Raw genomic sequence first — 24,710 nt, 5'->3', positions numbered from 1 at the left:
GTTTAATGAGTAAGATGTCAGCTTTTCCTTGTTTTCTTTCTGCATCACACTATCTTTTCTTTTCATTAATATTCAGTTTATATATTACATCCATTTTTACATGAGTGTTTGTATTCTTGGAGTGTGTTTGATCTTGGCTTGAACCAACAACAACAACCACCAAGAATTTGTGCAAATGTTGTACAACAACCTTGTCATTGATACAACTATTTGATAAGAAATATATAAAGTAATCTGTATTGAAATGTTATTCAGATACCCTTTTTACCATAACAAGAGCTCAAAATATCCAGGATGATCTGATGATGAAATCAGTCATAGAAAGGGTTTCCGTTAAAGAAGAGTCCACTTGAATCCATGTGAGCGAAGTTGACAAGACTTCTCTACTTCTCTGAATGAAGAATCCACTATTTGAATCCATGTGATTGATGCTGTTGTGCACACAATTGGACCAACAGCAATCCAAGAACCCAGTCCACAATCAACAAACCCAGCCCAAGTCAGAAGTGGTGAAAGAAAGAAAACATTACCTACAAAGTTGAAGGACTACAAGTTAATATAAAGAAATAGTGCAGGGTATTTAATTAATTATTTTATGTCTTTATATGGTCATGCGGTTGTAATGAAGAGGGTATGAAATTTGTTATGAAAGTTTGTTAGATCTTTCTTCCCTCATCCAATCTTCTGTAATTCTACCATCCCCTTTCTATTGAATCAATCAATTATCCTTCTATCCCTCTTTGTATTTCACTGTTAGATTTATCCCACTTCATTGGTGCTTTCATTGGCCATTAGCTCATGGATGATGGTACATGGTTCAAGGTGTTTGATGAGCACATCAAATTGTTACAGGAGAGTCAGCGTGATCTCTCGTCTCAATTGGCAGCGGCGGCTCAGCAATCCGATGTTGCTCTTCTCGCCACTTCTCTGGAAGATACGAAACAAACGGTGAATAAATTGTGCGTCCAAGTGAGTTTATTAGCTAAACAGAAATCTACAGATGCGGAATTTTCCGGTAAGTATAATTACCCTGATGGTTTTGGATCTCCTGGTACTTTCGATTCCTCAATTATTGGCCGTCACAAACCGACTCCGATTACTTTACCTCGTTTCTCTGGTCCTCACCCGGAACAATGGGTTGCACAAGCCAATCGCTACTTTGATTTCTACAGAATTCCCCCGGAGGAACGTTTATTGATCTCATCGTTCTATTTCGATGATGCGGCGACCGATTGGTATGATTGGGTTGATAGACATTCTCAGCTTTCCACATGGATGGCGTTTACTACGACAGTCGTGCTCCGATTTCGCCAGAAAAAACTTGGAACAACCTGAAGGGTTGTTAGTTAAATTACAGCAAACATCCACCGTGGAAGATTATAGACAACGTTTTGAGGAAATCTCTAATCGCACCACTGTTCCCCTTCCACCGGAGTTTCTGATTTCCTGTTATATTTCTGGCCTTTGTTTGGATATCCAACAATCTGTATTAAGTCATCACCCTAATACTTTGGAGGAGGCCATGGAAAAAGCCCAATTACATGAGAATTGTATTAATATGGAACGTGGTTTGGGCCGTGTATCATTGGGCTCGGGTAAGCCCATTTTACCAACCCCAAAGATACAACCCACGGCTACAACAACATTTCCCCAAATTCTCAGCTTAACCCTAAGATTCCAAACATTGTGGGTTTTCGGCGATTGTCCCCAGCTGAAATGGCTCAAAAAAGGGCAATGGGTCTTTGCATCAGATGCGATGAAAAGTACACGTCTAATCATAAATTTCGTTTGGCTGCACAACTATTATTTTTTGATGATGATCCAGGGTCGAAACCCACACCTGAGACCGGTGGCCTTGATTCTTCCGATTCTGTTTTGGCTGATTCCCTACAACTCGATGAGGTAAAATCTCACTCTTCAATTTCGTATAATGCGTTAGCGGGGGGTGTTCCACTTCTACTCTGCATTTCAAGGATACAGTAAAGGGTCAGGTTGTTCAGGTATTACTGGATGGCGGCAGTACTCACTGCTTTGTCCAGACCAGAATTGCTAAGTTTTTGAACTTAGCGATCAAGGCTATTTCTCCCTTTTCGGTTCTAGTGGGTAGTGGGGAACGCGTACCGTGTTCCGGTATAGCTAAACAGGTGGAATTGGTGATTCAAGGTTTTCCGATGACTGTTGATTTTTTTTTTGTTTTGCCTCTCCAAGGCTGGGACATGGTTTTGGGAGTCTCTTGGTTATCAACTTTGGGCCCGGTTCTAACTGACTATGCTGCAACAACCTTTGAGTTCAATTTATGAGATAATCGGGTGGTATGGCAGGGCGAACCCACCCCAACGGCTGAACCTATTCAGTTTCATGACTTTAAAAAACTGGCTTCCAGTGCTTCCATTGATCATTATTTTCATCTCACTTTATTACCACCCCAGAGTTTAGACTAGCCGACACAGCCTCCGGACATTCAGGCGCTATTAACGGAATTTCCCAGGTTTTTCAACCACCCACGGGTCTGCCACCGACCTGACCTCAGGACCATAACATCTCATTACTTCCAAACTCTGCACCCGTGGCAGTCCGCCCTTATCGGTACCCACATTTTCAAAAACAAGAAGTCGAACGACTGGTTCAAGATATGTTGACCCAAGGTATTATCCGTCCTAGTTGTAGCCCATTTTCATCTCCGGTTTTACTGGTTCAAGACATGTTGACCCAAGGTATTATCCATCCTAGTTGAGATAATGGCAAACGACGGTAAGATCACGATAGAGAAATTTGACGGGAATAAGTTTGGTTGGTGGAAGATGCAGGTTGAAGCACTAGTTTGTCAGAAAGACTTAGATTTAGTGCTCAAGGATGAAAAGCCATAAAAAAACGCCTCAATAAGATTGGGATAGGATGGATAAGAAAGCTAGATCAGTGATAAAGCTTTCACTATCGGAGAATGTTGCATTTAACATCCAAAAGGAGACCTCAGCTAAAGGAATGATGGCATGTTGGGATTGAACCCTATCAGAGGAACAGATAATAAGAGCCAAAACTGATTCACATCAGTGGATTCATCATAAGCAGCTGTTTGCATTAGACTTTCCCCTTGAAAGTGGTTATTACATCTGATGGCCCTCATCCACTGTTTGTATACTACAACTGCTGTGCATTAAGTACTGCTTGTGTACAAAAACTGCCGAAGACAAAGTGCTGCTCTTTAATCTACTGCCCTAAGACAAGTGCTGCTAAAGACCAAAGCCCTGCTTGGAATGAAGCAGTGGAATGAAGAAACAATTGTCTACTTTGTCTATTGTAATAGTATCAGTGTTTAGCTAGCAGTAGTTTTATGTAACAATGGTTAAAGGTTGTTAGGTTGTTAGATGTCACTTTCATGGTGACGTCAGCTTAGATGCTTCAGTGGTTTGATCTGCCAATAAATGGAACAGTACCCTGTACTGTTACATTTGATTGATTGAGTGAGTTCTTCTCCTCTAATCCAATCCTTTCATCTTGTGCAATCAACCAGGGAGCATCAGGCTGAGGGGGAGTTTTGTTGTAAGCATGCATGTAAGCTTTTAATTGTAATCATTCGACTCAATGAGAAGCATGTGTTTATACAAACTATTTTTCTTTTGATTGTGTTTACAAAGTTTGTTTTTCATTTCCGCTGCATTTAATCTCAATTCATATCTATTGATTTGCTCAAATTATACAAACAAACACAATCACGAGGGCCTCCGATCCTAAAAATTGGTATCAGAGATTGGACAGTCAAATTCGATCTAACAATCAATTTGACATAACAGTTCAGCTCAAAATTCATAGATGCTAAGGTTGATCGTATTTTGTTGAAAAACATAGTAACGAGTGTGCACGTTCAAAGTTGCTATTCAAAAACTCTGTAAAACAACCTAGATGTCATAAGACACACAAACTTCTCATAACAAGTGATGTCATGCATAAACCACCTATAGTTTTCAGATCTGAAAATATGTCTGATAACTATGGTATAATCATTTTCTTTAACAAATTTGATTTCAAGTGTTGATATGAAGTTTTTGCTGTTTTCATGATGTTTGATACTAAGGTGTGAACCTCTGGTCAACAAAAACCTATGTTTGTAAAAACATTAGTGTTTTTGTTAACATAAAAGGAGGGAAATTAAAAGTTTAGTTATTAGATCTTATGTGTTGAAAAATAGGTTGAGAATCCTGTTAAAAAGGATCAAATCAACCTTGTTAAAAATGCATTAAGAAAATCAAGTGCTAAAATAGCCCAAATCATATGTAATGTGAGATCTGATGTAAGCAAGTACAAATATGGCCAGATCTCTCAAAAAACATTGCTGCAAAATGATTCTGGGTTAAGTATTTCTTCAATAAAGACCTACCAGTGAGTATTTCAGTACTTATAAATGGGGAAGAAAAATCACAAAAAAAAAAAATAAATCAAAAGTGTGTTTATCTCAAAACTTTTGAAGTCAAAAGAGAAGAGTATAAATGTAAAACACTTAAGAGTCCAAAATTGGGTGAACAATGGTCATCAAGCAACTGTGTGCATTCATTGATTCAGGGAAGTTCAGGTAACAATAGTATCACCAATGATTAAACCTATAAGAGGAGTAGACAAGTTTTTTAGAATCATCACATGGTAACAAAGTCTATAACAGGACTTTCAAAACTTATGTGTACATGTCTCCTCATTTTTGCAATCAATTAACAAGGAAATGGTCTCAAACAATGGTTATTATAATGTATTTCAAATCACTGACCATTTTTATAAAACTTGAGAATGATGTGATTATGAGTTTAATTGGAAAGTATACCAGATCCTTTTTGATGCTGTTTTCAGAATAACCTTTAATTATTTTTCTTGAAAAGGTTTTTCTCAAATAAAACATGATATATTATTCTTTATTTTTCGTTAGAATGATATATTTTGTACTTTTACTTGTTTTTGATAGTAAAAGTTTCAATCTCCTGTCAGGATGTAGAACCCTTATTTTTGGTGATGTTATCCTTGAAAATAGATCAGAAGGAAATGGTGCAAGTGTCAAAGTCATGTCAAACTCAAGTTTGCTTTAACACAGATCAAAGATTGATTCCTAACAGACCATAAAATACTTGGATACTCATGTTCTAATTCAAATATTATGACACAAAATGAGTAGCCATAGTAAAAAGGTTTTCATCATCTGGGATACTAAACCACTTTCAGGAATTTATAAAAGCTTGAAAACTTGCAGTAAGACATGTGGCAAAACCTTGAATACAAATTCCTGTAAAAACTGATGACAAATTAAACTTGACAATTTGCATCTAAAATGTATTTTGTTGAGGGTAGCATTCTTGCAGATATTTGAACAGCAGATGTTGGACATGATATTGTGGTTACACAAGACAAAATCATCTCTTTCATCAGAACAATAGATGCTCAAAACATTTGTCAAAAGCTTATTCACTGCTGCACTAACAGTTGCTGATTTAATAGCCTTCCAAATCCTTACCATTTCTTCACCCCTAACTACTGTTGTGCTCAAACATCTGTTTCCTAAATACTCTCCACTACTGAAAGTCAACCCCTGTTCTCTCATATTCTGATAAAGCTATCCACTGATAGTAAAAATCATCCACTGTTTTCACTAATGACCGTTGCAACCACTGATATTTGCTTCATCAGTGGTTCCCAAAACAACTGTCCTCCATTATTCATCTTTTCATCAGAGGTTGGCACGTGGTCAATTTCTAGCCATCAGATCTTTGTAACCGCTGCCACATCAGCATTCACTTTTCCCTAAATAAAACCCTGACCAAAACCCCCAAACAGGGTTTTACACTGTCAAATTGAATTCCAAAATTTTCTTCTCAAAGCAGTTTCTAACCTTCCGTCTCAAATCATTCTTCGTTCTTCTTCATCAAAATAACGAAATCTAAATCAAAATCATCCTCATCTTCCAAAAAGGTCACTCAAATGGCCGCTGAACCTATTGAAATTCCATACAAATCCCCTCACAATTACTTGGCTTTACTCACAAAACCCACCACCACCAGAACCTTCGATTCCATCATTGATATTCTTTCAGCTTCAAAGTACAAAACTTTGTTAACTGCTGATGCTCCAATTTACCAACAAACACAGAGAGAGTTCTGGAAAAATGCCACACTTGAGTCTCAAGGTGACACCGTCATAGCCCTCAACTCTTCCATACAGGGTAAAAAGATTCAAATTACCCCACAATCCATCTCGAAAGTCTTTGAACTCGATGATCAGGAAGATAAAACTTCTTTTCCCAAAAACGAGTTAAAAACTGATTTTCTGGAAAGAGGGTATGCGGAAACAAAAAGGGATACTTTACAAAAAGGCTTTTTCCCTTCTGCACCTAGGTTTTTATTCCATACTCTTTTGATGTGTGTTTCAAATAAAACAACCGCTTTTAACGAAATACCAATGTTTTCAGAACCGGACCGGAGGTCGACCCGGTCATCTTACGGGGTCAAAGGTCGGACCGGTCTGACCGGGTTTAAGACCCGGATTATGTTATAAATTATATAAAATAAGTATGATAAAATAAGGTTTATGATTAAGATAAAATAGAAATGATGGATAGGATGTGAATGAATTTTTGTAATAATTTACAAATTTTATAAAATATAACTTTCAATTGAAATATAGGGTAGAAATTCGTGAAGGTGATGAAATTTTTTATGTATTTAACTAAAAAACTAATGTGGGACCAAAAGTAAAACCCTATCTATATCAGGGATAAAAATGTAATTTAATCTAGTCATGTATGTGGCAGTGTGTTAACCAATATTGTGATTGGTAGTATAATAAATAACAATAAAAAGATATTATGATATAGATAAGAGAGATAGGGTGACCCTCTTCTCGACTGCTTAAACCAACCACCAGTCTCTTCATCTTCTACACAGTAACCCTAGCTAGCCATGAAACACAATGGTAAAATCATTCCTCTTCTTCTTCTTCTTCTAATCGGACATGTCTTCTCATATCTTTGATTTCTCCATCAGATTCATCGCTTGAAATGAAGCGGATCGAAGACAAGAGCAGCAGGTTAGTCACTTCGCCGGCCCGACTCTAAGCGAAGACCCGCCGGCCCGACCGCCCGGCTCCCGGCCCGATCGCCGGGCTAATGTTGAAACGGTTTTATATGCTGAACCGGCCCGGTATCTGCTCCGGATCCCGGCCGGACCGGTCCGGTTTTGAAAACCTTGCGAAATACCATTAAAGATCCAATGTCTGGGTTTTGCTATTTTATATAATGAAAATTTTAACTATTCCCAGGAGATCTTTGATGACTTGGTAAAAAATGTTGATAGCAAATCATTTTTACTTTTTCCAAGGTTTCTAAGCTACTATTTTAAACAAAAATTCGGAAAGGAAAATGAAAATTTGCTCAAACAAGGTGTTTCTTTTCAAATAAATGGTTTAACACCTGAAAGATTCACTAATATGTTAACACCTACAAAAACAAAAGCAGAGGTGCCTGAGCAGAATTTAGCAGATAACACTGCTCCTCAGGCATCTGCTGTTGAGCCCACTGCTCCAGGTGACCATAGTAGCACAACCACTGCTATGAAACCCACACCTGCCATTACTGAAAAGACCAAAAAGAAATCATCCAAAAAGCACCCTAAACCCAAATCAAAGGCAACTCTGGAAGATGAGATCCCAGAGCCACTGCCAGTGACAACACAAATGTCACCAACAACCACTGCTGCTACATCCTCACAACAGATGGAAGAAAGATCTCCACCCTTGCCTCAAACTCCTCCTGCATCCTCACAAAAGGATCAGGTTGTAAACACAGGGACCCCACATTATGAAGCTCTGAATCCAATTGGATCCATCTTCCGCAGTCCTGATCCCAAAGACATGTCTTTTTCAGCACCCTTATCTTCACCCCTCTCATTACCACAATCCATTCTACCCTTGTTGCATGCAGTTGCTATAGTTCAGACACAAACCAGTTCCTCTCAATCACCTATCACTGAGAGTACACTCCCACAAGTGACTGGATCTGATACTTATACCTCTGCTATCCCAGCAACAATTGAGGAGGTTACACTGCAGGAGTTAGAAGTAACTCCTGTCAGTAGTTCAAGTGGAGCAACAACTACAAGTGTTGGATCAACAGATCTACATTTGGCCAGTTGTTTCATCAATCAGACTCCCTTGAAGGCAATTCCTTCTATAGCACCTCTGATAACCACCAGTGAGTTTGTTATGACCACTGGTACCTTCAAAAGGCTATCAAGTGTTGAAGGAAGAAGACCCCAGTACCAAGAACAAGGGGAATCAATGAATGACTTTTGGAATTCCTTCCCTAAATCACACATTGATACAACCACTGATGGTGGGGAATCAGATGATCCCATTAAATTGGGTGATGATTTAAAATATCAAGAATTGATGGGTAGAATTGACAATCTTAAGACATCTGTTGCTGAAATAAAAGATATTATGCAACAGTTGTTGAATGCTCAAAAGGTCTCAACTACTGTTGTTCCAGCTCAAGCACCTTCACAACCTGCACCTGCTGCAAATGAGTTGTGGAATTTATTTCAACCCCTGCTCCAACAACAAAGACAATGGCTGATCAGCAACATGCAATACATGTACAAGAGCTGAGAAACATGATGGAGTCAAGGTTTAGAAACACTCAAGTAGACATCAAGGCTATAAAGGCCCACATCTTAAACACCACTGGCACTGCTCCTCCCACTGTTCTCTTCATTGATCAATTTCCTCCAGATAATGCCAAAAAGGGGGAGAAAATTAACCAGTGGAAGAAGAAGGGAATAGATGATGGTCTCTATCTTGAACCAGAAAAAGAAAATATGACAAAAAAGATTCCCTTGCCAGATGGAAGCAAAAAGATTGATACTACAACAAATGCACTTGCTGAGGCAAAAGCAAGTGTAAAAAGGATAGAGAGGCTAAGGATAAAGCCAGGTGGGAACATGGGAAACGAGCTTATGTGGAGCTGAATGCACAGGGTACTTATGGGCCAAAGGATAATGAAAATCCTAAGGATGAAAAGAAGAAGTCCACTAGACAAGTGAGGCAACCCAAATCCACACCATCCAGACCCACAAACCATGCCTCCAAACCACCTTCCAAAGGCTCCAAGCATCAAACCTCTACCCAAACAGCTGTTGTAACTCATGTTGTATCAACAACTGTTGGTACATCAGTGGTTTCAGCAGCTGTTAAAACTAAAACCATCTCTTCAACACACACTACTTCAACACACACCACAACCACTGCCCTACCACCATCACCATCACAAATCACCTTACCACCAAAAACAACTTCACCACCATCATCACCTCCTACTAAGAAGCAGAAGACATTAGATGTTACAACATCTGTTGTAATGGAAACAGTGGTTGAAACACCAGTTGTTTCAACAGCTGTTAGTCAATCACCTATAACATCCATGGTTTCTTTTGTGCCAAAGATTGATTCAAAAACACCTTCTCCTAAAAAGGTGTATTCTAGAAAAAGGAAACCCCAAAAACATGATGATGACATACCAACACCTGATCCCATTTCATCCGCTCCTTATAATGTCATTAAACCAATAAACCCTACAAATATTGTATCCATTGCTGAAAGTTATCCACTAGAATTGGAAGCTGTAAAGGATGAGATGAGACAATTCTATACGGTGGATGATTCTTTAAAAAGAAGATTTCCTTCTCTCATAGGCTTCAGGAACCCAGTAAATATGGATGAGTATCTAAAACTCAAAGCAAGGCAAGCAGATATAAGAGCTAGAATTGAATGTAAAGATCAAGGTGATGAAGCCATTTCTAAGAGAATGGAATTTTTACTCATTAAGGTCAAACAAATGGAAGATTATGCAAGAGACCTGAGCAAAGATATGTCAAACATGCCACCTGATGCTGCCCTACAAAAGGAAATGAGAAAGGATTGTCTTGCATTCATCATGAAAGAAAAGTTTTATCCAGCCAAAGAAGAACAATTCAGTGAATATCCACTCATTGCACTAAAGCATGAGGTAAACAGAATTAAGAGAATCAAGAATGATCCAAATAAGAAAAGGGCAGCTCCAAATTAGAGCAAATACAGAAAGGCCATTGATAAACTTACCTCAGAATACAAGAGGAAGAAACAAGAGCTGGTTGATGGAAAGGTAGGCACTACCAAAGCCATAGGAAAATGGACAAAGCAGTATATAGATGAGGCTTATGAAAGGCTAAAAAGAAGGAGAATGACAGATCCTAACTTACCAAAGAAGCCTGAAAACAAAAGTATCGATAAGTCAAAGAAGCAGGCTCATACTTCTGAACCACTATTCACCTCAGCAGAAACTTCTGTCATTGTGATAAACCAAAAGAAGCGGAAACAGCTGACTGATGCAGAAGAAAAGGAAAAAGAAGCTGAGTACTTTAAAGAAGCCATCAAGAAAATGGCATTAGATGAAGATAGCTCAGCAAAACTTCAAAACCTTGCCAAAAAGGTATTGAACAGACCATCATCACCAAACACATCAGCAGATATTTCAGCCATTGAGCTAAATCAAAAGAAAAGACAAGAGCAGATTGAAAAGGAAACTGTAGAAGATATAGCTGTAGCAAATGATGTCATAGAAATGGCATTCAAACAAATGTCTGAAAATTCTGAACTAGCAAAATCTCAGGGTACTGCTTCACAGGTCTTCACAAGGCCAAAATCTCCAAACTCATCAGTAAATAAACCTCTCCCAAGAAACCCATTGGGTTCAAAAATACTAAAATGGATGTCTGATCAAAAGACCCATGTATTGACACTGATCAGATCCAATGGAGAAGTAAAGCACATATCAAGGGAACAAGCACTGGGCCTGGGTGTTGAAGATCTACATGATCTCCTTGAGCTTATACTGTGTAGGGATGAGGATGATACAAGTTCTATGGATTTTGAACTGCAATTTAAAGGATTCTGATGAGAAAATAAAGATCCAGAATAATGAAGGGTTTTGGCATTATCTGTTCCAGGGGGAGATTGTTGGGATTGAACCCTATCAGAGGAACAGATAATAAGAGCCAAAACTGGTTCACATCAGTAGATTCATCATAAGCAGCTGTTTGCATTAGACTTTCCCTTGAAAGTGGTTATAACATCTGATGGCCCTCATCCACTGTTTGTATACTACAACTGCTGTCCATTAAGTGCTGCCTGTGTAAAAAAAACTGCTGAAACAAAGTGCTGCTCTTTAATCTACTGCCTTAAGACAAGTGTTGCTAAAGACCAAAGCCCTGCTTGGAATGAAGCAGTGGAATGAAGAAACAGTTGTTTACTTTGTCTATTGTAATAGTATCAGTGTTTAGCTAGAAGTAGTTTTATGTAACAGTGGTTAAAGGTTGTTAGGTTGTTAGATGTCACTTTCATGGTGACGTCAGCTTAGATGCTTCAGTGGTTTGATTTGCCTATAAATGGAACAGTACCCTGTACTGTTACATTTGATTGATTGAGTGAGTTCTTCTCCTCTAATCCAATCCTTTCATCTTGTGCAATCAACCAGGGAGCATCAGGCTGAGGGGGAGTTTTGTTGTAAGAATGCATGTAAGCTTTTAATTGTAATCATTCGACTCAATGAGAAGCATATGTTTATCAAAACTATTTTTCTTTTGATTGTGTTTAGAAAGTTTGTTTTTCATTTCCGCTGCATTTAATCTCAATTCATATATATTGATTTGCTCAAATTATACAAACAAACACAATCATGAGGGCCTCCGATCCTAACATGGAAGCATTATCGAACATGTATGAGAAGCCTTCTGCAGCGAATAAGGTTTATCTTATCCGAGAGCTTGTGAATACTAGGATGAGGAATACTAGGTGATTCGGTAACAACGCACATCAATAACCTAAACTCGATATTGTCTCGTTTGGTGTCTGTGAATATCAAGTTTGATGATAAGGTCCAAGCCCTATTGTTATTGTCCTCATTACCCGATAGTTGGTCCGGAATCATAACTGCTGTTTCGAGCTCTTCAGATACTAGTAAGTTCACGTTTGCGAAGATGCAAGATCGTATTCTAGGCGAAGACGTCAGAAGAAGAAATTCAGGTGGGTCATCGGGTGAATTAATGCATGTTGGTACAGGAAGAAAGAATAACAGAGATAGTGGTAGCAAGAACAGAAAAATGAGTCAGTCTAGGGCTCGAAATGATGTAACCTGTTGGAACTGTAAAGAGGTTGGAGATTTCAGGAATCAATGTCCAAATGAAAAGAAAGAAGTTAATGCTGCAGTAGACTACTCAGATGATGAAGCTTTGATTTGTAGTGTGGAGAGTAGTGTTGATTCCTGGGTTATGGATTCGGGTGCTTCATTTCACATTACCCACACCAGTGAAGCACTACGGAATCTTAAAGTTAAGGATTTTGGTAAGGTACGACTAGCAAATGATGAAGTCCTAGATGTTACAGGCATGGGTGATATTGACTTAGTTACGTCAGTCGGATCTACTTGGACTTTGAGAGATGTGAGGGTGATTCCAGGCTGGAAGAAAATGCTTATTTCAGTCGGGCAGCTGGATGATCAGGGTCACGAGGTTAAGTTTGGTAGTGGACAGTGGAATGTAATTAAGGGAAATCTAGTGCTTGCACGTGGCAAGAAGAGGGGCTCATTGTATATGGTCAGTGTACCGCCTGAGGGAGAGGCCATCCTAGTTCAGAAGAAGACCAAAATCCAGTTCATGGAATCTCATGGGCAGAAGAAGGTTTGTTTTGCAGGAGATAAACCCAGAGTCACAGGTCAGATTCAGGTTGAACGTGTACGTGTTATAAAAGGTTCAAAGAAGCGAGTCAAGGGTTTTCGTGTCAGTAGGAGCACATATAGTGCTTCAGTCAGAGCTCCCAGACGACAATGGGTTAAGAGAACTTGTATTCCAGCGGTGAAAGTCTCTCTAGTGAATTACCTGCTTATGATAGAGAGTGTTAGTTCTCAGGTTTTCTCAGGCTCTGGCAGTTCGTTTAAGTGGGAGCCGGAAGAGAATGAGTCACGGGTAGTGACTGATGAGTTGAAACTCAGTGGGTGCTTCAACGAGGTTAATTGATGAGAATGCTGGTGGCAACTAGAGGTGGAGCATAGAGTTTCCGTTGACAGATTGAAGAAGTACAGCGGAGCGCAGTTGATCATGTCTTTGAAGCTTCCAAGTAGGAGATTGTTGGGTTGTAGACTTCTCGACACCTATGGGTATGGCGTGATAGTTAGGGCAGTCGGCCCAAGTCGTAGCCCATTGGGCTTCAACCCTAATTGTGTAGTCTATATATTGATCTCTTGTACTTGTAATGTTTAACACCCTCAATAAAAATATCCTAGTTGCCACCCGTGGACATAGGTCAGTTTAGAGCGAACCACGTAAATCCTTGTGTTCGTTAGTGCTTTCGGTGTCGTGTTCGTGTTCGTGTGTGCACTCGGTCCTAACAAATCTCGGCTCTTTGCCATACTAATCTAACAAAGAAGATGTTATCGATTCGGATCATATTGACGGGTATTCATCAAAAAGTTCTAAGGGCACTTTGGTCAGTTGGAGTAAAGTCATACCTATTCAAAGTGCATTGCAATAAGTTATTTTAATCTGTCATTTCCTTGTTTTTATTTAATTCCGACATTTCCACATATTTTTATGTATGTTATGTTTAGTAATGTGATAGTGTGAGTCATGGGCAGTTTTTAATTAGTTTCTCAATGTGAGTCTTTAACAATGTATTAAAGCTGATGGTATGAAATTAACAATGTATTAAAGCTAATGGTATGAAATGAAGTGTAGAGAATTTGCAAAATATTTTGTTTTTAGTCTCATGAATCGTTAGTCCCTTGTGTATCCTAGCTGGCTCAATTAGGCCTTCGAGTGGTGATCAAAGGATCACCGTTTGCTTCCTTGTGGTGAATCTATAACATGGTTCAATCCATGGCTCAGCAGGTAGCCGGGTGGTGATTTTGCATCTCGTCTAATTGTATGGTTAATTTTTCACCAAATGATATAATTAATCCATTTTAAACCTGTACTTAAATAACGTTGCTCGTCGCATAACTGACCAATAATTGCAATCATTTTATTAATTTTTATATATAGGAAACCTATTTTTTTTTCATATTTAGGATGCTATAATTTAACTTGTTATGGTTTATCCATATTTGGTTTTAGATATACACATGGTTGCAAAAGCCGCTAGGCGCTCCCTAGTCGGTCCACCGGGGAGTGGAGAGTACTCGGCATAGGCGGAGAGTACTCGGACATGTTAAATTATAAAGAAATTAGTTTTCGGAAATTAAATATATGTCTGATAACATAAATTTACTAATATTTATAACAAAATACGTGAAAATGATATTCATTATTTAATATCATAGTCATATAAATTCTGTTTTATTATTTTTTAAGTCAAACTCGGCCCGAATTGACCTACTAGATCCGATTTTGGCGGAGTTTGACCACGTTTGATCGATTCTGAGTAATTAGGCGGAGTTAGAGAAACTCGCCTCGGCAGCCTACCTTGTAGCGACTCCTCGGAGAGTACTCGGCCTTGGAAACCTTGTTTTACAACCATGGATATACAAGTTGAAGTCTCCATATATTATGTAATATGTATCAGGTTTTGGAGGAGTAATAATGCATCCAAACCACCATTCTTTCTTTCTTTGAAAGCATCAATAACTTAGAAGTCACATATTTAAGTAGTAAAATACCCCTCCGTCTTTCAAAGCTATCCCTCATCCCTACAATGGCCTTATTTTTATTTCTAACTTTGTGGACTTTAGCCACCACCACCCTAGCCATCCCACCGCCACCACCAATCCAGTGCACCACAGGAACCACCACCGGCTGCACGCTACACAACTCCTACGGCATATGGGGTGACAGAAAAGATTGTTTCGCCTCCAAAGTGGTCCACCCAACAACACAAGACCAACTGCTCTCAATTGTAGCCAATGCAACTAAACACAAACTTAAACTCAAAGTAGTCTCCAAGTTCTCACACACCATACCCAAGTTCGCCTGTCCAGCCATCGGCGACTCTTCGGTTCTTGTTAGCACTGATAAATACAACTCCAACATCCATGTTAATGTGGATGGACTCACTGTGACTGCGGACGCTGGAGTTGGTCTTCGGGATTTGATAAATAAGGTGGAAGATGCAGGTTTGAGCCTTGTGGCTGCACCGTATTGGGAAGGTGTTAGTGTGGGTGGGTTGATAAGTACCGGTTCTCACGGCAGTTCTTGGTGGGGTAAGGGTGGAGCAGTTCATGATCATGTTGTTAGTATTGATATGGTGGTTCCTGCAACAGAAACTGAAGGCTTTGCCAAGATTCTTCATTTGGATGCAACAAATGAGCTTCTTAATGCAGCCAAACTTTCGTTAGGCACCTTGGGTATCATCTCCAAGGTATTCTCTTAATTTGGCTAATCAAATTAAAAAAAAGTATTATTAGTTTTGTTGTACTTTTCAATATCGATTTTTGGTAATCCCTATACATAAATAATTCTAATATTTAACTTAATTTAACAACAATATATATAACTTTGCATGAATACTAATCCACACAATAGAAAATTTTCATGCGTTTTTTCATCATAGACAGTGGCGAAGTTTGAGATTCCCGACTGAGGCGGAAGTCAAGACCTAAAAATTTTTATAAAAAGGAGGGTCGAAAACGTATATACCTAAAAAATTCTATACGAAAACTACAAATTCTCCACTACTGAGCAAAAAGTTCGGAGGGTCGATCGACCCCTCCCGCCCCTTAAAAGCTTCGCCCATGATCATAGATAATAATATACATGTTTAACCAATTTAACTTTTTCATAAATTTTATTTTTATCTAATAACTTTTCTTTGTTAATTTTAAAAAGGGAAATTGGCCAGTAATAATCCCACCTAGACCTTATTGGCCATTAATAATCTCATCTCAGGATATTCCCCCCACCAGTCCCACCTTTCACCTATTTTGCCTACAATGGTCCCCCGTTAAAAAAACTTAACGGAGTTAAGCTTTTTTCCAAATTACATACAGATTTTTAGGGCTTTTGATTAGAACGACGATACGAGTCCATTGATGTAAAACTTGCCTCGAAACGGTGCTCCAAACGATGAAAACGGCGCTTCAATTCGGGTGTTTAAATTTCCAATTAACCAAAATCAAGTCACTTGGAGCACCATTTCGAAGTAAGTTTTACATCAATGGACTCGTATCATCGTTCTGATCAAAAGCCCTAAAAAATCTGTTTGCAATTTGGAAAAAAGCTTAACTCCGTTAAGTTTTTTTAACGAGGGACCATTGTAGGAAAAATAAGTGAAAGGTGGGACTAGTGGGGGGGGGGGAATATTCTGAGGTGGGATTATTAATGGCCAATAAGGTCTAGGTGGAATTATTACAGTCCAATTCCCCTATTAAAAAAAACTACTAAATTCATAGATATGTTTAACTTTCTTCTTTTAACATGTTGCGATATAAATTTTATTGAAAACGCAGTTGTGTTCAAAATAAAGTTTTTTTTTTGCTATCGTAAATGACTTTCGTACGGTTATTGCCGTCGTACATGTATTAGTTTTGGTTTCGATATGAGTCGATTTTGGTACTTTTGCACCATATATCAATACTAAAACTGATACAAATCGATGTAAAACATATTTCAATATCTTTTTTCTGACATATTTCCGCTTTACCATTTGATTGCACGGTGTATTGTTGTAAATGTGTTGGTTTATGACTTTATGTTATAATTATTTATTATTTATCATAAATAAATTTAAATATATTAGTAAAAGGTGTTGCTTTGGGTAACAGAAAATTAGTGTTGACCTTGACCTCTTGAAAAGTAGGTAACACTTAGCTTAGAGAAAGGCTTCAAGAGAAGCATAACCTTAAATTTCACTGACGATACCGGGCTGGAAGATACATTCACGAGTCACGCAAAAGCTCACGAGTTTGGGGACATAACATGGTATCCCTCCAAGCACATGGCTGTTTACAGGCACGATGATCGGGTTGCGTTAACCACCAAAGGCGACGGTACCAACGACTTCATCGGGTTCCAGTCTAATCTCATCGTCGTCTCTAAATCTACCCGAGCCAGTGGTACAAACATATATATTCACACCTCTAGGATCTGTTCTATAGGCTTGTACCACTATATTTCCTAAGAAGATATATTTTCTCAACAAGTGCTAACTTTTTCCATGTAGAAAACACGCTGGAAAAGGCAAAAAATGTAAAGGGAAAGTGTGCAATGGCAAGCACGTTCATAAGCTACAAGAAACTAGTAGCCAATGGGTTAAGAAACAACAACCTAATATTCACTGGATATCCAGTGATAGGACGCCAAGGCAAAATGCAAACTTCGGGTTCATGCTTGTACTCGGCATCTAGTGACATTGCAAACGCGTGCGCATGGGATCCACGTATCAACGGATTATTCTTTTATGAAACCACTGCCATTTTCCAAGGTGTTGACAAGTTTAAGGACTTCATTCGGGACGTTAAAGAGTTAAGGGACCTAAATCCAGACAACTTTTGCGGTGTAGACATTTACAATGGACTTCTTATACGCTTCATCAAGGCATCAACTGCGTATTTAGGCCAACCTGTGGATTCGGTGGTGGTTGACTTTAACTACTATCGAGCTGACTCGGCTATGACCCCGAGGCTAAACCAAGATGTGATGGAGGAGGTGGAACAAATGGCGTTTGTAAAGTACGGGGCGAGGCCACACTGGGGTAAGAACAGGAAAGTTGCATTTTCAAAGGTAGCGGAAAAGTATAAAAGTTTGAACAAGTTTGTAGCAGCTAAAAAGAAAATGGACCCACAAAATCTATTCTCGAGTGACTGGTCGGATGAAGTGTTGTTTGGAAGCAAAGGGGAGAATTTCGATGGATGTGCTTTGGAAGGGGAATGTGTATGCTCGGAGCACAGGCATTGTAGTCCCTCAAATGGTTATTTTTGTCAATATGGGCTTGTTTATAAAGAAGCACGTGTTTGTAGATACTCACAGCCATCTCAAAGTTGATTGTTTATTTATATATGTTTTAATTTAATATAAAAGACTGGTAGCTAATCTGTTCATTTACGGGTCACGACTCATGTGTAATGACTTGGTCCAGATTGACCAAGTTACAAGGAAGTGCACGTTCGTTAGTTTACCGATTCTTTAGTAAATATTAGTATTTTATTATTCGCACGTTGTGATTTGTATGGCTATTAATAATAATAGCTCATTTGTTTAATGAAATATGTGCAACTTTTCATTCATATTAACTCACGTACAACTCTTCTTTTAGTTGTAATCTTGTCGAAAGTTCAATACACAACAGAATCTCATCCAAATTGTTTGTGTAGTGTGTGTCAACAGAAAAGACAATTTTTGTAATTTACTCTAAAAAATATAAAACATAATTGTAACTTGGGCGGCAATTGTTCACCATGGATACTGAATAGACGGACGAACAAGAACAAGTGAACAACTCTGAGCGGCCAGTGATCATCGAACAAGAATGTATAATAAGTTGAACTCTCGAACAAGAACAAGTGAAAAACTCTCCGGTGGCGACAAGCGGACAAGAACAAGTTGATCCCGAACATTGATCGATCGGCCAGTGATTATTGATTCTGAACATCGATGAATCGAACATGTCAGTGATTAATTATTGTTGATTGTATTGAGTATTGATTTTTTAATAGTATTGAGTATTGTATTGAGTAATGATTCTTTAATAGTGTTGACTGTACCGAACACGAACATCAGAACAGAAGGTTTAGTGTTCATTGTATTAACTATTGGTTAATTATTGTTGAGTATTGATTCTTTAATAGGCACAATGATGTTATTTATAAAAAAGATACTTAGTTTTCATCATTCCTTCATGTTATTTATGATATAGAGAAGGTTTGGTGTTAAATGTTAATGGAGAAAGAACATGTGTGCATGAAGAAAAATATGGAGAAATCAAATTTGAGGAAATTTATGAGCTCGATGAAAATTAGTAAACTTAACCTTTTGGGAAACAGTTCTTCAAGGGAATCAACTTCTCCATCAAGAAATTCACAAAGAACTGATTCTAAGTTAACTGTGAGAACAGAATGAAGCACACAGATCTGGTTTTTTTTTTTTTTTTTTTTTTTTTTTTTTTTTTTTTTTTTTGTATTTAATGGTCCGGCTCACAGGATAGGATTTTTGGGCTTGGCAGTTTTGGTTCAATCTCGACCCGACCTGTTTTGACACGCCTATTTTCATCTTTACATTAGCTCTTGAAGGTCACCCTTGGATTAAGGGATGCCCCAATGCCTCCCTTCATGCAAGATTTCAAATGCATATCTTGTTTGTCATTCCTTGTCTCATGTTGACCATAACCTGTGGTTATTGCCCATGCTGACCTGTTTTCATTAAGATAATAATCTCTAGCTTGAAAAGTCAAAGTCAGACTATCGTCCCACGTGTCATCCCGAGGCAGTGATCTACCACAGGAACTTAAGTATTCTTGTTCCTGATGATGCCTGTAATCACTAGTGTTTCTAGACTCGGTTTGTTGCGAAGATGGTTGCCCATGTTGTTGACTTTTAGCTTTGATCAAGCGATGTACAGTCGTGTTTGGGACGATGAAGAACACTTGACCAGGAACCATAACCGATTCAGGACGAACCACAGTACTTGGATTTTTAAAGAAATCGGGTCGAGTGAGACTGTGTCTAGGATTCTTCTTCATGATTTCACCAGCTGTGATTGATCTTCGGTGGTACTCGACATGCCTACCTGGATGCACTAGTTTAAGCACACTTTTTTCTTTTGTTGCGGTTCCCATACTTGGTGGTGTTTAAGTATTTCGATCTTATACTTGTATTTGTCTTGGATGTATACTTTTATAGAGCACTGACTGTGAAGAAATCAAGAAAGGAGTCTTAAGGGGAAAATGATCATCTTTGTTGTAAGGATTTTAACCGGTTCTCTTGTCCAGATTTGACTATTTTCTTGTTCTCTTATTTAATTTCAGAAGGTAAGAAAATTGTGTACAAATGGTACATGCAGTTGACCAACACCTTAGTTCACAAGAAACAACATTTTGTTCCTTTTTTTAGTGATCATAAAAGATGCTATTCTTTATAACATCTAAACTTTTTGAATGTAGAGTTACTACTTTGAAATAACGACCAAATGAATATGACAAGAAGGATGGTCAATTCAAACAAGAACAAATGGAACAAACTTTAGGGAGAAACACAACTTAAATTTCAACAATGTTAATTTCACAAGGAACATTTGTGATTGATCTCAAGTATCGGTTTTGCAATACACAATTAATGAAAATATAACCAGAAGATAACAAATGTTCCTTTTTGAATAGAAAAACAAAGTCTTTTAAAAACTACGTCCATAGATCTCGGGGTCATAACATTACTATGCATCCATTGGCGAAGCTTGCCCCCCCCCCCCTCAATTTTTCCGAAACCGGGGGGCGGAAACGTATATACCTAAAACTTTTCTATACGAAAGTACTATTCATAACACTATGCGCCGAAAAGTTCGGGGGGGTCGGGCACCCCCTCGGACTAAGCCTAAGCTGCGCCCCTGTATGCATGACCCTTTGAACTCGACTAAGTAGGTCCACAGTCTCTGGCGCCAGACAACCAAAAATTCATAACAAGAAAAATATAGCGTTCTGTGTTGTAGAAGTCAGATACGAGTAACTTTACAATACATAACAAAAGTCAGATATTAACTATTCCTCTTACATCTCAGTCCATTATTCACTATTTAGGAGGACATATAAGCAATGATCCAATTCTCACATCCATAATGATGTTGTACAACAAACTTGGCATTCACACAATATACAAGTTACCAGAGCTCGGAATATCCAGGATGATGGAGTTAGTCAAAGAAAGGATCTTCCTGAAAGAAGGCTTCGCTTGGATCCGCGTGAGTGAAGTTGACATGGATATCATAGTTCTCAATCTCACGCTGCGCTTCTTGAATTCTTTTTACAGACTCAAGTACACGAGGGTTGGAATAATCTATCTCAATATGCTCGAGGGTGTAGATCCTTCCAAGGTCTAGCGGAATTTCCATTAGATCTTCACAACTTATCACTACTAGTTTCCTGAGGTGTGGGAAGTTGATGCTAGAAGCTTCCCAGACACGGAGATCCAGCTTCACTAATTTCAAAAACTTCAACTGGTGAAACTGCTCATCGCCAGACTCCCACATGTGTCCTTTGAACGATGAGTCTAGTAATTTGAGAACCTCAAGTTTGGGTAATTGTCGAATTGTTGACATATAATTCCAAGGAAGACATAACCCCTTTAAGGTCAGCTTTCTCAATGTTTCTGGGAACCTTATTGGGTTCGTTAAAGTTAATGAATCGTACGTGTACTTGTCTATGTTCAAAGCTTCAAGACGAGTTAGCAACGTAAAGCTAAGTAATCCATGATTGGTTGACGATGAAGAAATAGAACACCCAAGCTTCTTGATATTACGAAAAGAATGCAGCAAAAGTTCAGCCCAATGACCTAATCTTAGTCTGGAAACCGTTTGCAAGTTGAGCAATGAAGGGTTACTGAAACCAATTGGGATGTTGATTCTGTCACACCGCAAGTGCCTTAGATTCACCATATTACCAAATGACAATATGGGCCATTACCATATTACCAAATGACAATATGGGCCATTGGAACTTGCCTTTAGCAATGAAAGTTTGAAGGCTCCGTAAATCGAACTTTAATGATAAGGATTCTTTGCGTGACCAAACTGCTAAGTACCTTAGATGAACTAGCATTCTTATGTCGCTGGAATCAACGAGTGGAATATTTAGTAAATCCAACACTCTAAGAAGCAAAAAGGATGGAACCCAATTTGTAGTTCTATATTCTGAAAATCCACCGTAATCAAAGCACAAAACAGACCTTGTGTACGTGGTAAAACCATGCAAATAGATGTTACATAAAACATCAGGGGCAGCGGATAGACGCCTTTGCTTCACTATGCTGGAAACAGAATCAGAGTCAAGGTTTCTGTTTGAGGTGAAAAGTAGACGCCGTTGCTCCCTACTAACTTTCTGGAAGAAAGTTTCTTCATCGGCTTTTTTTAAGCATAGTTCTCTCAAAAGATCATGCAGGCGACATGATTTAATTCCTCCATTAGACCTTTTATCAGCAACAATTAACAGATTTCTGTCAATTAGATCCATCAGGTGATACTCACCTTCTTCCTCCAAGCTTCTTTGGCCTGCTTCTTTTATAAACCCTTCAGCCATCCAGAGCCTGATCAACGTCTGCACTTGGATTATATAGTCTTCTGGAAAGATGCCTACATAGAGAAAACATTTCTTCAAGTGAAGAGGTAGATGGTCATAACTCAAAGCTAGCGTATCCAAGCATCCTTTAGGGTCATTAATAACGTATGAACCCACACGTTCGGCAATTTTCTCCCACAAATCTTTCCGTCTCTCTCCTTTCTCTAGAAGTCCTGCTATGACAACTAAAGCAAGCGGTAATCCTCCACACTTCGTAGCTATATGCTTCCCTGTCTCAGTCAAACTTTCAGGGCACTCATGTCCCCTGAAAGTCTTCCTACACAGCAGCTCCCAACTTTGTTCTTCGGTTAAAAGTCCTAGGTTGTGAGTGAAACCGCCCCGGCTTGCATGCCCAGCAACTTCTGCAAGCCGCGTGGTCACAAGAACTCTGCTACCGATATTGTCATCAGGAAAACATAGCCGCACATCATCCCATGCCTTACAACTCCAGACATCATCAATAACAATCAAATATCTCCTTCCCTTTAGACTCTGGTACACCATTTCATAAAGTTTTGATTCACTCGCTGTCTCATGAACCGATCTGCCTATTGACACCAATAGTTGTACTAACAAATCTCTCTTGGAATACTCTTGAGAAACAGTAATCCACCCGCGCATATCGAAATAATACTCTACAAGAGAATCACCGAATATTTTGGTAGCCAGGGTAGTCTTACCCAGTCCGCCCATACCCACAATCGAAATTATGTCTAGCTTCTTGCGGTATCCGGTAAGCCTGTCTATTATCAATAGTACATCATCATCAAAGCCTACAATGTATTCTTCATGTTCGGTTGCACTAAGATTCACTGTTGTTCCAGTAGCTTCAAACCCGGTGTCCATCATCATGTCTTGCTTAACTAGATTCTTATTACTCGTGATCTCTTCTCTGATAGACTTTAGGTGGTCCATAACACCCTTAAGGTCCTTAAGAGAGCAATCGAGTAATTTCTTTTTTCGAAAACCCAGGCTGCGGTGTGTGGACATGGACGCTTGATATAACCCTCTATAATTGGTCTTGATGATAGCAGAAGATACGAACATATCAACCATATCTTCTGCCTCCTGTGCTGCTTGGATAAGTCGTGTCTTCCAGTTTCCCAAATCATGTAGTTGTTCTTTAAAACAGGATGATCCAATGAGGTAGGCAAGCTCCTCATATAGCAACTGGATTTCAGGCTTTTTTGCTTCGATGTAAGGATTAATGTTTCTGATCCATGTATCATTGTCATTCTCGTAAAGTAACCTCCTCAACTTCTCCATGAACATCTCCAGATCTATGTTTGCCATATCTCCAAGTCAACTCTTGTCAACAAGTATGATTGAAGGGAGTATTGTTGTCTGGGGGTGATGGTTCAGACTTCAGAGGGTCGCTCGTTTATTGTTCTTTTTGAAACACGGGTTTTTTTGGTAGCCATCGATCACGTCACCTTTTGTTCTCCGGTTTTCGTCTTCCGATCATCTTAAGTAAAATCTTCATTTTGGGGTTCTCAGCGTATCAGTATTTGTGCATGGTATTTCTGTGGTTTTAGCAGGTAGTTGGTTTTGTTCTTTTGGTGAATTCGTCAGTCGTCATGTTCCGATGACCGGAGTGGGATCCCGTGGTTCCGCCTCTGCTTTGATGCAATTTCAAGTCCAGTTGTTAAGTTCCAAGTGGGTTCAGTGCGTTCACACTTTTTCCAAGGGGGTTCAGTGCGTTCACATATAATAGTATAAAAATACAATTGTCTTCGGTTGTTGCTTCAACTAGGTTTATCACCGTCGCCGTGTTGCGGCGAACTTCTTTTATTATTTAGTCTGTGTTTACATGTGTTTTGAAATCACTACGAGCACGTTGCGCACGTAACTATTGACAAGATAAAAAGAAAATGTAGAAAAAACACTAAAAGATAACCTAAAAAGAATCAATAAATAAGTTGTATGGTAATGATGTTGTTCGTATGAAATCCGTGGTCAAAGATAAGCAAACGATACTGGGCACCGGTACCGAATTTCCCAAACCGAAAGATGTTAAGTACCAATTCGGTACCAATTTTTACCTTCATATACCGGTACCGTAACCGGTATTTTTGGTACCAGTATATTTGGTATCTATTAGCACCGAGCTCATCCCTACTCTTGAAACTAAAAAAAGAAATCATTAAAAGTTGAAGAAAATCTACGACACCCGTGATCAAGGATGAGCAAACGGTACCGGGTAGCAGTACCGAAATTCCCGAACTAAAAGATTTTCAATATTAATTCGGTACCGACTTTTGACATTTTTTATACTAGGCTGATACAAGTTTTTACCTTCTTAAACCGATACCGAACAGATCTATCTATGTATTTTATTACAACATTAAAAGTAATATTCATTAATAATAATAATATAAAAGAATAACTGTTCATTCAGTTAT

The 24,710-nt window shown here is 38.7% G+C and overlaps 3 protein-coding genes across 3 annotated transcripts; 1 reads left to right on the top strand and 2 right to left on the bottom strand.

Annotated features, from left to right (window-relative positions):
- Nucleotides 1-14,743: 14,743 nt before the first annotated feature.
- Nucleotides 14,744-18,211, top strand: LOC110883880 (L-gulonolactone oxidase 3). Its single transcript, XM_022131538.2, has 3 exons — nucleotides 14,744-15,411; nucleotides 16,849-17,104; nucleotides 17,212-18,211. The coding sequence occupies exons 1-3, from the start codon at nucleotides 14,749-14,751 to the stop codon at nucleotides 18,030-18,032; spliced, it is 1,740 nt and encodes a 579-aa protein (XP_021987230.1). The 5' UTR covers nucleotides 14,744-14,748; the 3' UTR covers nucleotides 18,033-18,211.
- Nucleotides 18,212-20,655: 2,444 nt separating this feature from the next.
- On the bottom strand, nucleotides 20,656-21,649 carry LOC110883881 (putative late blight resistance protein homolog R1B-13). The gene has a single exon (XM_022131539.1). The coding sequence runs from the start codon at nucleotides 21,627-21,629 to the stop codon at nucleotides 20,889-20,891; it is 741 nt and encodes a 246-aa protein (XP_021987231.1). The 5' UTR covers nucleotides 21,630-21,649; the 3' UTR covers nucleotides 20,656-20,888.
- On the bottom strand, nucleotides 20,656-23,977 carry LOC110880470 (late blight resistance protein R1-A). The gene has a single exon (XM_035979067.1). It carries the CDS (start codon nucleotides 23,599-23,601, stop codon nucleotides 21,631-21,633), a length of 1,971 nt encoding a protein of 656 aa, XP_035834960.1. The 5' UTR covers nucleotides 23,602-23,977; the 3' UTR covers nucleotides 20,656-21,630.
- Between the last annotated feature and the right edge of the window lie 733 nt (nucleotides 23,978-24,710).

Source organism: Helianthus annuus, chromosome 10 (assembly GCF_002127325.2).
Source record: "Helianthus annuus cultivar XRQ/B chromosome 10, HanXRQr2.0-SUNRISE, whole genome shotgun sequence".
Lineage (NCBI taxonomy): Eukaryota > Viridiplantae > Streptophyta > Magnoliopsida > Asterales > Asteraceae > Helianthus > Helianthus annuus.
The sequence above is the reverse complement of the archived record's forward strand: the minus strand, read 5'-3'. Positions and strand labels throughout refer to the sequence as shown.